This window comes from Talpa europaea, assembly GCF_964194135.1.
Source record: "Talpa europaea genome assembly, chromosome: 14".
Lineage (NCBI taxonomy): Eukaryota > Metazoa > Chordata > Mammalia > Eulipotyphla > Talpidae > Talpa > Talpa europaea.
The window spans coordinates 19,047,792-19,062,886 of NC_140082.1; the positions used below are offsets into that span (position 1 = coordinate 19,047,792).

A 15,095-nucleotide genomic window follows, 5' to 3' on the forward strand; every position below is an offset into this window, starting at 1 on the left:
CTAATGCAATGCTGACAAAGTAGATACATTATCCACCACTGCAGGTATGTCTACTAGTACAGATTTTCTTGCAAAGCAACAACCCAGTGCTTCACAATACTTAAGAAGGTTCCAGAGACTGAGTTGAGTGCACATGCTTACAAGAAATGTTGTATCTCCATGCTCTTGATTAGAGGCCAGCAAGCTTGTGCTGAAAAAGCTCAGACAGGTAATTGTTTGGGCTTTTGGAGCCATAAAGGCAGGGTCACTACCACTCAGCTCTGCAGTTGTAGTGTGAAAGCAGCCATACACCATGTGTAAACTAATGGGCGTAGCTATGCTCCAATAAAACTTTATTTTTAAAAACAGGTGGAGAGCCACATTGGGCCAAGGGCAATAGTTTGTTGACCCTTTTCATGTTAGAGCAGAAAATGATATTTGGTGGAAAAATAAGAATAACGATGATTCCAAGTCAAAAAGTGATACAAAAGATTGGACCCTGAAATGTAAAGATGTTTGAGAACTATCTTAACTAATATATTTTAGTTATGTTCTCCTGTAGGTACTTTTAAGAGTAATGTATGTGTTAATAAAGCTATATCCAAAGAAGTCTCAAAGAGCTTTTTTCAAAAGTTATAAGATAACTCACCAAAGGGTGAGCAGTGAGCTGCTGTTAACCCAGCATAAGGACGGTCAGCTACTTTGAGGAGTCTAGAAGAATTTAACACCTCCCCCCCCCAAAAAAAAAACAACCTAGTGAAAACAGAGCAGCTACAAAGGACTTTATAATGAATATATTTAATATATAGTAAGAAAACTCTGAATATAATTTAATAGCATTTTTATATCCTGATAGTTATGTTAAAAATGGCACATGTTAAATCCATGTCTTCTTAGGTCTGAGGAAACTGGGTCTTAAACCCACCCTGCTGTGAAGGCTGAGGCTCAGAGGCTAAAACCTCTCTCTCTCTCTGCTTCCTCCCAGCTGAGCCCAAACACCATGCTAAGCTTAATGGACAGCAAAGGCCATATCACATGAGAGGGGAGATTTGGGTACCAGGCTCACCACCCCTCCTGGAGGCCTGGCCCCAGGTAGGTAAATAGCACAGACATTGGCACCAGCAGACCAGAATTCAAATCACAGCTCTGACCCTTACTCCACCTGGATGAAGCTCAGTGTTATCTCTGATCACAGCACCTGCCTCAAATGGCTGCAGTGAGGTTTACAAGAGTTAATACAGTCAACATTCTCACAATGGTGCCTGGAACATAGGAAGCATCAGTAATTATTACCTGTAAAGATGTTTATCTTGGTATCGCAAGCATCTAGCACATAGCTAGGATCAGCATGGTTCAGCACATAGGTTCAGTATAAATGCTTGCTGACTGAGTTTGAGAAAGAACAAGAGAGAATGGATGGAGAGACAGTTGGGTGGACGGATGCACGAAGAGATGAACTGGAAAATAAATGGACAAGTGAATGGAGGGATATAAACAGGCTGGTGGGTGAAGGAATTGGGGCTGAATGCATGGAGGGATGGGTGAATATTCAAGTTGGAAGAGAGTTGGCAGGCTGGAGATATTGACAGATGGAAGAACAGATGGAAGGATGATGATACTGTCATGTGAATACATAGATGGACTGGAATACTGTTGTATGGATGGATGAATGGATAGATGGAGTTCTTGGCAGTTGACTGGGTGATGGATGGATGGATCCTTAGATACATGAATAGAAAAAATGCCGTACTGACAAGTGGACGAATGGCAATACTGGCAGATGAATGAATGGATAAGTGGGTGGGCGGATGGATGGGCAACTTGGAGCCCAAGGGAACCCCTCCTCTGTAACCTGGATCTTGACCCCCCGAGTGGAAGATCTGGGCCTAAGATGATCTCTTACCGGCTGAACCAGAACATTGTTCTTGCCGTAAAGCAGGGTGGCCCGGGAATTCTGGTGCAGGGACTCAACATAGTCACGGGCAGAGAGAGATGGCCGGTCATCCATACTACCACTCGAATGCCTCTTCTGGATCTAGTAATGTGAGAGGGGGTGGTAGACAGGCCTGGAGTGACTGTCAACGTCCCATCCCAATCCACTCCCTGCCCCACATCAAATTCAGAAGTGAGTCTTACTCTCTCCACCACCCACTGCCCACCCCACTCACGCAGAGGGCTGGACGCTTGGTGGGCGAGTCCTGCCGCAGGTGTGAACTGTGGATGCGGTGCCTCTGGACAAGCTCGTCGGCCGAGGGATCGGTCCAGAAGTGGTCCGCAGTCTTCATCTTAGTGTACTCCAGGGCACAGGGTCCCACTGCGGAGCATGTGGGGCTGGGAATCCATAGGCCTGAGAAGTCCACCCTCCCCTCCACCACCAGACTGGATCCCATTCAGCCAGCTAGGGTGCCTGAGTCCTGCTAAGAAGAGACGAAACACGACCCTGGGAGCAAGGGACGGCAAATAGGCAACTTTTGACAGGGAGGCTGCAGAGAAGTGAGAGAGATCCTTAGGACATGCCCCCAAAAGCTGTGACCAGAGATGCAAGTGAAGCTCAGAGCACTGAACCACTTACCCAACAAAGACGCGAGGATGGGGCCATCCACCGGGTCCATCAAGAGAGCTTCCTTCTCATAGTATTTACTGGCAAGAAAGGGAAGGACATGCAGATTTGAATGGCAACCAGCAGACACTGGTTGCACACTTACCCATGGCAAATGGTTCAGAGCAGACAGCCTGGGTTCAATCCCCCTCTTATCACTGAGTTATCTTTGTAAGTCTCAGCTGCCTTATCTATAAAATAATAATATATCTCATAGGGCTGTCAGAAGGACTTTTTGAGAGACAGCAGATGTATGGCACATAGCACAGTGCTTGTATGTAAGTGCTTAATACATGGCTAGGATAAAGTCTACTGAGAATAGCAGGAGTAGTAATTAGAAGGCTACTGAGGCCCGGTTGGTTCTAGCTGCTTCTAATGCACCTTCCATTTCAGACAGGAAGTTGCTTAGAGACTTAAATGATGTCTGCCCTTCTAATATTACTGAGGCAATAAAGTGCTTTTTAGCTGTGGTGTGTACAGAACAGCTGTATTAACAACCTTCTGGCACTGATGACTAATGAGGATGACATGTTCAAAGTGTCCCTTGGTTTTTGGCTCTTCAAAATAACAAATAATGCTGAGTGCTTTGTTTGCTTGTTCTAGTTGTAGCGCTTTATAATTCCTTGAAAACTCATACAGTCCAGAAAACAACTGATTTCAGAGTGGAAAGGCTGAGGAATCTCAGACTAAGAGGGTTAGTAACTTGCTGGAGGCCACAAAGCGATGGATGCAGGCTTGAGCTACACTCAGCCAGACTTGGCCCTTCCCACCTACAGCAGGGAGGGAGTGAAGGACATAGGAGCTGGAGTGAGAAAGACTGAGTGGGACCCCAGCTTGGCTGCTCCCCTCCTCCCTGGGCAGGTGGATGCTCCTTCTGAATTTTATAAAATGGGAAGGATGACAGACATCACCTGCCTGGGCTTTGGGGAAGATTCAGTGTTGACCTCCATGTATAGCAAGAACACAGACCCAACATCAGGAAGTTCCCAATAAATGGTGGCCACATCTCTCTAATTTTACCCTGAGGGAATTTTCTATCAACCAGAATACTGGCTGGCCCAGGATTGCCATGTACTGGACACGCTCAATATCAAGTCCATACATTTTGGTGTCAAATCTGGAGGCAATATTTCTAGAAACCTTGGAAATGCTGCCTTAAAAAAAAACAGCAGATAGAGTTGGGGGCCAGATGTGACTACAAAGGATAGCCTAAGGGGGTTTTGCAGGGGGTGGTGATGATTTCTTTGGAATAGTTCTGTATCCTGATTGTGGTGTTGATAACACCACATTTGTATATATTGGTAAAATGTATACATTTTATAATACATTTGTAAAAATTGTATACAACTATAGAGCAAAAAAAGCACATGCAAAAACTGATAAAATCCAAATAAAGTTTGCAGTTTAGTTAACAGCATTGTACCAATAGCAACTTCCTGGCATTAAAACTTGTACCATTGTTATATAGAATGTTACCCTGGAGAACAGACAAAAACTTCTATTTATTTTACAACTTGTGTCTGACTCTAAAATTCAAAATATAAATGTTTAATGAAGAAAGAGCAGGTTGGCATTGCTGCTCAGATAAATGACTAAACCCTTTTGACCAACTTGTTCATCAGGAAAACCCAAGGTCACACACTAAAGTCAATAACTAAAAAGATTCCAAACCATGACAAGACAGGGGGCAGAGACAAGGGACAATTTACCAGAAGGTTGAAGAGCTTCAGAGCTCATTTCTTTCTGTTTCTTTCCTGCCCCCAGGCCTCTGCATTTGTTGTTCCTCTCCCCCGACCCGAGAACCCTCTTTTTCCCATCCATTTCCCTGGTTAAAGCCTATACCTCCTTCAAATGGAAGCTTTTATTTAAACTTTATTTTTATTTATTTATTTTTAATGCACAGAAGAACTGGGATGCAGGCCAGAGATGCAGGGGGGGTGAGAGGATTCACCAGAGACAGAGTGGAGAGCAGAACAGGCAGGTCTACTTAAACACACTGCTAAGGGGCACAGCAGGTAAGAGAGAAGAGGTCTGCTGCACCATATGTGGGGTAGCTCCCTGGCTGGGGATCGAACTCAGGCCATAGCGGTAATAGCACTAAGACTCAACCCCTAGGCCATCAGGGAGGCCCTCAAATGGAAGCTTAATTGTCACGTCTCCCAGGACACTTCCCCTGAGCACCCAGAGGAGATAGAACACACCCATCCACCTGGGGACATTTATCTAATGTGGTCAGTGTTTTGCCCATTTTCCCTGCTGGAATGTGAGCTTCACTAGAAGGAGGCTTTTGTCCTGACTTTCATATTTATTCCCTAGTAAATGGCAAAGAATGAAAAAATAATTATACCAGCTGTTTGAAGAAGAGGTTAAACAGGCACTGAGAGATAGGGAGATTCTCGGGTATTTTTTGGAAAGAAGTGCTGCATGAGCAAGCTCACATAAAATATTATCCAGTGGCTCCCCAGTGTTCTTGGCATAATATTCAAGATCAATATATTTCCAATAGCTAGGTTAGTGCTTGGCACACAGCAGATGCTCATTAAATATTGGATAAGTGAATGAATATTTGCCAAGAGGGCACATGGAGAAGACCTTTGTAGCAGGTTAATCTGAGCTAGGAGAGAAAATGTGAAAAGTATCAGAATATATTTCCAAAATGCCATGTACTTGCTAAATCCCCTTTTTTTACCTCAGCTCTGGGTAGCAGCAATCCCAGTCCAATTTGCTAAGAAACACAACCAAGGCACAGAGAATTTAAGTAATTCGCTTAGGGCCATACAGTTAGACAGTAGATTGTGAGCTTAGCTCAGTTCATGGGAGAAGGAAGATCATTAAGAACTCAAGATCCCTATACTCCACCCTAAATCCTAAGATCCTATTAAATAATTGAGTCTCCCCAGGGTTCTAAGCTAGGCTAGTTCATAGTCAAATATCCAGACTGGATCTCTTTCCAATCCAGTGCATGACCAGCAGGGAAAGAAAGTTGCTTTGCGCAAATGGTGCAATTCTCATGAGGGTCAGCAGGGGGAGGCAGAGCACCCCAGCTGTCCAGTCGGCTTACCTGCTGTTTTCCACAAGATAATGCACAATTTTGTCCAGGACCTTCTCAAACAATGCTGTGCGGATCCACAGGTGTTTGATGGCAAGTGGGGACAGGTTGGGCAGTTTTGGCAGCTTCCGCACATTCTCCTGGAGGCCCTGGATCTGGTTTCTCCTTCAAGATCAAGAAACGAGAATAGAGATTCACAAAAGAGAAAATCCACAGGACCAACAAATAACTGGGAAAATACTCAACTTCAGTAGGAAATGAAGGAATGGCAATTAAAGTAAAAGAGTCCATATTTCTTCTAGCCAATGGGTAAAGAGTTGAAAAAATAATAACTGGTGAGCGTGAGGATGTGGTAAAACAGAGACTGTCACACACAGTAGATGGGCAAGCCAGATTCTCATACTGATATTCTTCTCCACCTTCCCCACCCTCTCTCTGCTGGAGAGGGTGCCAATCAAGAGAAGTCTCAGATTGTAATCCCACAATGCTCCCACTGTTGAGGGCACGCTCTTTAACATGACAGGTAAGCGCTCCATGACCCTGCCCCTGGTCACCTCTCCAGTCATCTCCTTACCACTCTCCCCACCCCCACCCCATGATCCAGCCAGAGGAAAACATCTGCAGATCCCTCAAGCCACCAGGCCCTCATTTGAGTACTTCCATGAGTTTCTACCTCTACCTGGTTTCCCTTTCCACCCCATTCCCAGGCTGACCAACTTCTCACTCTAGGTCTCAGCTGAGGGATCATCTCCTACAGGAAGCCCTCTTGGATCATCCAGAACTGGGGGAGGAGCCCCTTCTCTGTGTTCCCTCAGTCACTGTTGCTTAACTTTCTGCTCATTTTTCTGTCTTCTGCTTCATGCTATGATCTTGAGAGCAGGAAGTAAGCGATTCAACTATTTTTCTAGTAAAATAGTCTACGACATGGCCAGCAAGGGCCCTCTTCATCTCGGAATCTCCAGGGCCTAGCGGAGCACCTGGCACAGAGGAGGGGGTCCGTATATGCATTCATGATTGAGCGACTGCATGAATGAATGAATGCCTCTCCCTCGCCCCCAGCATAGGCATCTCTAATTCCCCCCCACCAAATATTATGGAAGACCTGTGGAAATTAATCTCTTTCAGATGCTCTCAGCAAGCAGCTGGGAATTTAGCGGATGGACCAGAACAAACCTGAAGACCAGGTGGCTGAGGAGTCAGATCCCAAATGGGCACTGGCAATGCCAAATCCAATGCCGTCATGCAGTTCTGGCCAGCAGCTCTGGGCTGGCCAGGCCTGGAAGGCAGGGAAAGAGCCATTTCTCATGCAATGGTATGATCACGCATGGGAGAGCAGGCCTACACTGGCATGCATCTCTTCTTCCCCTTCCCTAATTCATAACAGATATGGCAGGTTTCCATAAAGCCCTACTGAAGCCCCAAAATCCTTTACAACAGCCACTAGCACTAACTGAAGTTGAAATCTATTTGCAATCCCTGACCAGCCTCCAGGTTGGGGGTTTGTACAGCTGAGACTTTAGAGGGTGGCGCTGGGGAAGGTGCTCACATACACACACTCAGGCCATCAGCCTCCCCAGAACATATACAATCATCTGCTAAGAAGAGCAAGTGAAGCCACCTCTCCCCTTGATTGGCTGCCTCAATGTGGGGCTTAGCCAGAGCCCCTAGCATCTGGCCCATGCAGACAATGGCCATGTTAGTTTTATTAAAGTTTGGCTTTTTAGCATTTAGCACAGGGTGTGGCTCACAATTACTAATTCAATAATTGTTTCTTGGGCATTGGCCCAGATGCTGGGGTCATAATGGGGAATAACAGGTGTAATCTCTCCTCAGAGCTTAAAGTGGGGGAGATAGACAATCAAGTAAACAATAAACAGATGAGTGAATAGTTAGACAGATAACTTGGAAGAAAACAAACAGGATGATATGGAAGGAAATAGGGTGAGGGTTGGACTCTACCCCTAGTTAGGGGAAGGCCTGAGGGATGACAAGCATTGGCCATAGAAGATGAGGGTGTCAGGTCCAGCACCTCCAAAGGCCCTGGGGTGGGAGATTCTGGTGGGGTTTTGAGAAGCTGAGAATAGTAGAGTGCCAGGAGGGGTGGACTCGCACAGACTCTGGGGAGCAGCATGGCCCATCCTCCCCGGGACAGCCACAGCTTGCACCCCGTGCTCCACACTCACGCGCTCTCGATCAGCTGCTCTAGGTCCTGGACCTTGCGGCTCAGCTCCTCAGCTGGCGGGAAGCTCTTGCCCACCTTCATGAAGAGAGCTGCAATCTTGTTGCTGCGCAGGAAGCCCGCCGCCCGCCGCCGCAGCCCGTGCAGGACACAGGCCTCCACAGCAGCTGTGGAGACACAAGGGTCAGCAGGCCTGCCCTGCCCATGCTCCTACCGCCCAGCTCAGAGCTTCAGTCACACACTGGCACCCTGGAGATCCAGGGACCCCTGAACTAAATTCCAGACCACATCACAAAGGAAGGTGTGTATGCACCTCTACCTACCACCCCCTTGCAAGGGAGGAAGGTTAAATCATACTTGCCACCCAAGGCCAGACCATCGCCCAGTCAACAGCCAGCTGGGTGACATGGCCAATCACTTCCTCTTCCAGTGCCTCAGGTTCCTCATCTCATATTGCTTACTTGTAATTAATGTTTTATTTTTATTAATTAATGTTTATTGTTTATCTGTAAAACAGGGACAGTATAACCACTAACCTCATAAGGTTGATAATAGAATAAGGTGGAAAATGCATGGAAAGCATGTGGCACAAGCCCTGGCATGCAGTGAGAGCTTTGTGAAGGGCAGCCATGACTCCTGTCACCGGGGGAGGGGAGACTGGGCCATGGGACTCTCCAGGCTTATCTTCATCATCTTCATTCCTATTATGAGTCCAGTAACAGTTGAGATGTATGGATCTTATTCATTGTCCACCCCAGCCAGGGAAGGAAGGGGTGACATCCCCATTTTTCATATGTGGAAACTGAGTCTCCAAGAGGTGAACAGAAATGTTTGGGGTCATCTAGCAATAAGAGATGGAGCTAGGATTCAAACCCAGGTCTGAGCCCAAGTGTTCATAACACTTGTGTTCCACAAGGATGTTTGAAGGGAGGATTCTGCCATTATTTCCCATTCTGTATTTCCCATGGGCACTGTCAAATTTTCCCCAAACAGGACAACTGAGGTATAGCCTGCGTTCTCCAACTAACTTGCTGTGACCTCAAGCAAAAGACTTTCCCTCTCTGGGCCTCAGTGAGGGCTCCTTCTCAGAAAGGGACTTTGTGCAGGCCATTCTGATGGCCCTTATGTTATTCATGGTACTTTTAGAGCCCTCTACTAAGCTTATTCTTACCTCCTGTCACACACAGCAGACTGGGAGCTCACCCATATGCAATAGGAGTAAGTCAAGGTTTACCAAAAAACGAGTATCCAATAAGAGTGACTCCTTAGTGGGCACCTGCTGTTGTCCAACAAGAATTAAGGTGGACTTTACCTAATCCTGTGACAAAACCCATGAAGTGAGTGTTCTAATCATTGTCACTTCACTGGAGAGTAAACTAGCACTCTGAGGTTAAAAGCCTGGCCAAGCTTATGTGACATGTGAGGAGAAATATTGAGAAGTTTGGTTGAATTGCTTGCTTTTGTTGTTAGCAATTACTTGGTTTTAAATGAATGTCCACATAGTGCCTTAAACTGCCCATGCATTTAAAAGACCCTGGGGGAGGACTTCTTAGATACTTTCATTGTGGAGTACATGCATTTGTTTATGCAGAAAGAAGTTAATTATCTACCCCAGCCTTGTGGACCTGGTTCAAATCTTTCTGACAACAGTGAGTAAGGAATAATGGATAGAAGAAACCTCAGGGAGATTGGCCTCATTTAGTGCCATCAAATTTCTCTCACCCAAAAACTTTGATCGGAGTTAGAGAATTATGATTTTTACCACTTCCTGTTCCTTTAAGTCTTTAATTGGACATGCATATCATTTTATTTGCAAATAAATATGTCCAGAATCAAAAAAACTGGAGGAAAATTTTATAGATTATCTATATTCTCATATAAATGTGTATGTGTGCATAAATGTGTTATGTATATAACATATATTTGATGACTATGTATGTATACATATATACACACAATACACTTAAAAATAAGATCTCATCCAGGTCACCCAATAAATAAGTGGCAGAGGTGGGGTTTGAAGAGGGATGACTGCAAAGGGATTGAACTGATCCCTGGCCTCCCATGTCACGTCATGTGCTCTGCATGGGGGGGCCCTTGTTGGTAGAGGGCTGACAGTTTGCCCTCATCTCCTCACTCAGGCTTCTTCACAGGAGCAAGATCACCAGAAGGGAATTATAGCAGGACCTTTGTTATGTAATTCCAATCATCAAATAAAGTTTTCAAAGAGTCAGGGCCTCCCTGATGGCCTAGGGGTTAAGTCTCAGCGCTATCATGCTATTGCCACTGCACCCTGAGTTCAATCCCTGGCCAGGGAGCTACCCACATGGCACAGCAGACCTCTCCTGTCTCACCTGCTCCTCCCCTCAGCAGTGTATTTCAGTAGGTCTGCCTGTTCTGCTCCCTACTTTGTCTCTGGTGAATCCTCTCACTCCTCTCACACACACCTCTAGCCCAATTCTTCCACACAAAAATAAATAAAATCTTTCAAAAATTAAAAATAAAGTTTTCAAAGAGAAACACTCCCACTTAACATGGGTTCCTATGAGTTTGCTACTAGTTGGCCACTCATAGGCAACTGTGACCTATTTGCTATCTGCAAATCACAGCAGAGCATTCCTTGACTACCTACGGAGCATAGCCCATATCATGAGGCAGGCCCAGGGACACCTAATCAGCTGCTGAGCTGATTACGTGACTACCTCCATGGTGGTCTCGGGATAACTCTGCCTGTGATAACATGGAATACTTTGCTGACGTAAATGGCTCTTGACGTGTGGTCACAATGTCTCCCTCCCTGTCCCTCATAAAACTTTGTCCCCCATTCCAATCCCACATTCTGGACTTGATTCCTCATACCATTGTCACATGATCAGCTTTTACCAGCCTGCATGCTTTCAATAAATGGCGCAAGAACTTCTGCTCAAGTAGCAGAGTCTTGCCTTGCAAACCTGCTCCATGACTGCTGTGTCCGTCATTGGCATCTCACCGTAAGCAGCAACAAAGTTCCTGTCACGACCACTTAAGTGCACACACTGATTACAAACGGGATCCTGACCTCAGGAACACATAAAACACACGTCTCCATCTGCTGTGAAAGTACAGTGAGAGCCGGGCAGCCGGGGTATTTGTGGAACCCTGTGAGCAGAGCTGGTTCAAGGGGAGAAGTCTGAGTTATGCTTCAAGTCCTGGGCCCACCTCTTTTGCCCAGCCGGCTGGACATGACCCCTCAGGAGGTGTCAATGGTTGTTAATCCCCTATATTTATTAAGGTCCCCACCCATATTCCCTTTTACCTAGCAACAGCCCTAGGCAGAGTAAGGGAAGGATGTAAAGCCTATTTCTCAGAGGCAGGCCCACTTGGCACTGGCAATGTGGGTGGGTGTGAATGGAGTCCACAGGTGGGAAGGTGGAATCTTCAGTGTAAACCACAATCCCCCTTTTCTGGGGTCACAACTCCTTCTTAATTTCTTCTCTAGACTTTCCTTTATTTTCAAATTCACTAATGGCATCCCTTGAGAATCCAAAAAAATAACACTGGGTTTACAAAGCCAAAAAATGCTAAGGAAACCTGGTTCAAAGACACTGCTTCCCACGAAAAAGGCAGTCACAGAGAAAAGCCAGTTTCCAAGGTCCTGGGCCATGGACTCACCACAGAAGGAGATGATGTGGCTGCTGTCTTCGTGGACAAACTTCCGCGTGACAGCCTCCTCCATGATCTGCTTTACCTGGAAGACAGAGGTAGTGGAGTGGGAGACCCAAGTGGAACCCAGGGCATGGACACCCCAAAGGGCTGCACAGATTCCCAGGATCTTCTCAGGGGGGTTGGGATACTTTGACAACTGTTTTCCTTCCATACCCTCCTCACTGAGTCTTCCCTGGGAGGCCTGTGCCTGAGCCAGCTCCACACTACACATTTTACTTTATACCATCTCAGGCGCTGCAAGGTGGGCTGCTTCTCAGGAGTCTCTGACCACATTATCTAAGGCACTGCCCCCTCTATCAACATTTAAGGCACTTCCCCCCATACCAGGTCCCCCTGTTAGAGTCCTTACAGCTATTTCTTGCCTATTGCTTACTGTCTTCCTCGTCTAGAATATAAGCTCTCTATGTCTTGTTCACTGCTGTGTCCATGGAGACTAAACAGTGCCTGGTGCATGGTAGGTGCTAAATAGCTACTTTCTAAAGATATAGATGAATGAATGAGTGCAAAAGGTATATAAAATAATCAGGAGGGTGAAGTGTGAAAAATCAGTCCTGGAGTCTGGTACACCTGTATTCAAATCCCTGCTCAGGTACCTGCCAGCTGGATTTGTGATCTTATACTGGAAAACAGAGGCTCATTGGGGTGAAGCAACTTGCCCAGAGAGAAGAGTGAGACCAGAGTGTAGGTGGAATTCCAGCTGGTCTGACTGTGCAGGCTGGGAGCTCTTGTTGCCACGCTCGCACCAACAAGTGTTTCACGTGCCAGCCATGGGGACAGTGTGAAAGGACAGCTGTGCCTCGACTCATGGAGATAATCCTCTGTTGGCCTGAACACCCTTCTGCTTGCTAGATTCAGGGATCCACTCTGCCCAGAGTCATGCTGTTCAAGAGTTTCTCCCCTCTGTGCCTCAGTTTCCCCAACTTGAGTTTGAGACATCTCAAAGGCCACTCCCAGCCTGAATCACCAAGGTTGTAACATACGGATGAAAAGAGTAAAGATGAGAATCCTCCCACCCAGCCAAAAGGCCCCTACTGCTTTGCCAGTTGCCCTGTGGCTCACCCAGCTTCATGCAGGTGGGCATGTCAATGCACCCTACTGAGAGCAACCTCAGGCTCTACTGAATAAACATTCTTCTCTCCTTCCCTTTGATTGTCTCCCAGAGGGAAAGACAGAACTCTGAATGTCCCTGACCACGTTTTCTGGAAAAACATACAGCACTGCCCTAGAGCTGGCACACCAGCCTGGCCACACAACTAAGTCAGCACCAGCCCCACGGACAGCTCCCAAACCCAGCTCACCAACCTTCAAGCTGGGCTTTGCCAGCGGCATTTCTAGATCCAAAAAATGTCTACTCAGGCCCATGGAATTAACCCCATTTAAAGACGTGGAAGCTAGGAGGCAGCAGAGCTATAATCTCAACTGAAAACAGGTTTTTTCCATCTTGGCTCCAGATGCCATATTCTGTTCCCTCCAGCTAATGGCTGTTTCCTCAAATCTCATCATGTTTCTGAATCTTAGTTTTCTCACTGGTTAAAGGGTTTGTAGGAAAAGCACCTGCCCAAAGAAGCTATGGGAGGACCCAATAAGGAAACGTATGCCGTGTGCTGAGCACAACGCTTGGTGCTGTGTGCCGGTAATGTTAGCTGTGTGTAGGTCATCACCCTTCCTAAAACTTCACCTGCCCTTCTTTTAGTTATTCTGACCCTAGTGGAAACATTTTCCATTCAGGATATTCAACTCTCCTGCTTGGGTTCCCATAGTGACTCCTTTTGCCACCCATAAGATTTATAATGATTTCATCAGCACCTGTCCTCCCTGCTGGCTGTGGACCTCACGGGGGTGAACACTCTATATCTCCCTGTTTTACATTGAGCATATAAAACAGGGAGATATATGACAGTGTTCACCCCCGTGAGGTCCTTCACAGCCAGAGGGAGGACAGGTGCTGATGAATTCATTATAAATCTTATGGGTGGCAAAAGGAGTCACTATGGGAACCCAAGCAGGAGTGTTGAATATCCTGAATGGAAAATGTTTCCACTAGGGTCAGAATAACTAAAAGAAGGGCAGGTGAAGAATTGGGGCCAGAAAGGTCTGCATTCACAACCTGGCTCAGTCACACAATAATTGTAGGTACTAGATGCCTTTATCTAGTACCAACTTATAAAGAGTCAGTAAAACCTGCTGGCTCTATCATCAAAAAATATCCTGCATGTACTTCCCTGGACCAAATGACCCTTTTCCACAGTCATGTCTCTCCTGGAATTGTCCTGAAATCTGCAAGGGAGAGATTTTAGTCACACCTCCTATGAGGGACACTCCCCACACAGCCATCCCTCTGGGTCGCTTCTCCCTCCCACGCCTGTTGTGTTTGGAGTTAACAGATCTGGTCCTTGGTTCCCCACTGCCAGCAGCCATGGGGTGTGCATCCTCCCAGCCCCCTTGGTCACCAGCCCCTTTATTAAATTCACCTTAATGTACTTAGTTTGCAGGAACCATCTGTTTCCTACGGGCTCTCTGACTGTACACGCACATTGTCTCAAGTTCAAACTGCAGAGTGGAGGAGGTCGTCTGTTTACAGCTTTGGGTCCTGGAACTCAGAAGCGGAGCCCCTCTCCCAAGGTCACACAGCCCTGAGACAGGCTGCAGGTTGGCTTCAGGCCTTTTGTATTGGGGATGGATTCTGAGCCGGAGTGGCTGGTGGTGGAGGTAGGAATGTGGCACCAAGAGTATAGTGGTGGGCCTGAGGGAGGCGCTCCAGCAAATGAGGACTTCTCCCTGCCTCCTGGCTCCCAGCCGTGAGCTCCCAGCTGCGGGTGAGAACATCTCCCCAGAATTTAATAACAGGCTGACAGTGGAGGCCAGGAGAGGAAATGACAAAGGCAATGGGGTGGGAGCCCCCCAGCAGGTCTGTGGCAGCAGAGGCATTGTCTGCTGCAGGAACAGAGGCTGCTGCCCACTCATGAGAGAAGGGACCCACCCCAGGGTCACACTTCTCACGGGCAGGGCATGTGGCCAGGCAGCCACAGGAGGCCGCTGGGATTCTGCCCAGCTACCCTCCCCATCTCAGGTTCCCAGACACGGGTGTGGGCTTGGTTCACTCTGCAGGTCAACAGACTGGAAGGACCCCTAGGTGGACTGGAAATGATGGCATCCTGGCTTACGCAGCCTGTGTGTTTTTCTTAGCGGGGGCCCAGGGATCATGCAGCATGACTGGGCAGCATGGTGGGACGACCTCAGAGCCTCACAGACCTGCAGTCCCAGCTTGGCCCACACATCCTGTGTGAGTCTAGTCAGGCCCTTTTGGGAGCCTCAGTTTCCTCTCCTATAAAATGGAGCCAGTCATCCTACAGGGCTGTGGTAAGGCTTAAATGTGTTGCAATTTGTGACAGGGCAGGCCAGGGTGGAACACAGTAGGGGCTTCACAGGGCTTTTCTTTGGGCACTGACAACAACCCTAATGTGGTAGGCTATCAAATAATTCCCAATTTACAATGAGGGAAACGAGGCACAAAGAGATCAGGTCAGACAGAAGGCATGGGATTCAAACCCAAGGGTTTGTTCTAACAAATACTTTCACAGCAG

The 15,095-nt window shown here is 47.0% G+C and overlaps 1 protein-coding gene across 1 annotated transcript in view; it reads right to left on the reverse strand.

Annotated features, from left to right (window-relative positions):
- The window catches only part of SGSM1 (small G protein signaling modulator 1), a gene marked incomplete at both ends in the record, with an annotated part of 66,780 nt that overhangs the window by 35,127 nt on the left and 16,558 nt on the right, over positions 1-15,095 (reverse strand). The window contains 6 exon segments of the mRNA XM_084253224.1: positions 1,883-2,014; positions 2,148-2,293; positions 2,552-2,619; positions 5,640-5,792; positions 7,811-7,973; positions 11,458-11,533. Coding sequence (XP_084109350.1) covers positions 1,883-2,014; positions 2,148-2,293; positions 2,552-2,619; positions 5,640-5,792; positions 7,811-7,973; positions 11,458-11,533 — 738 coding nt within the window.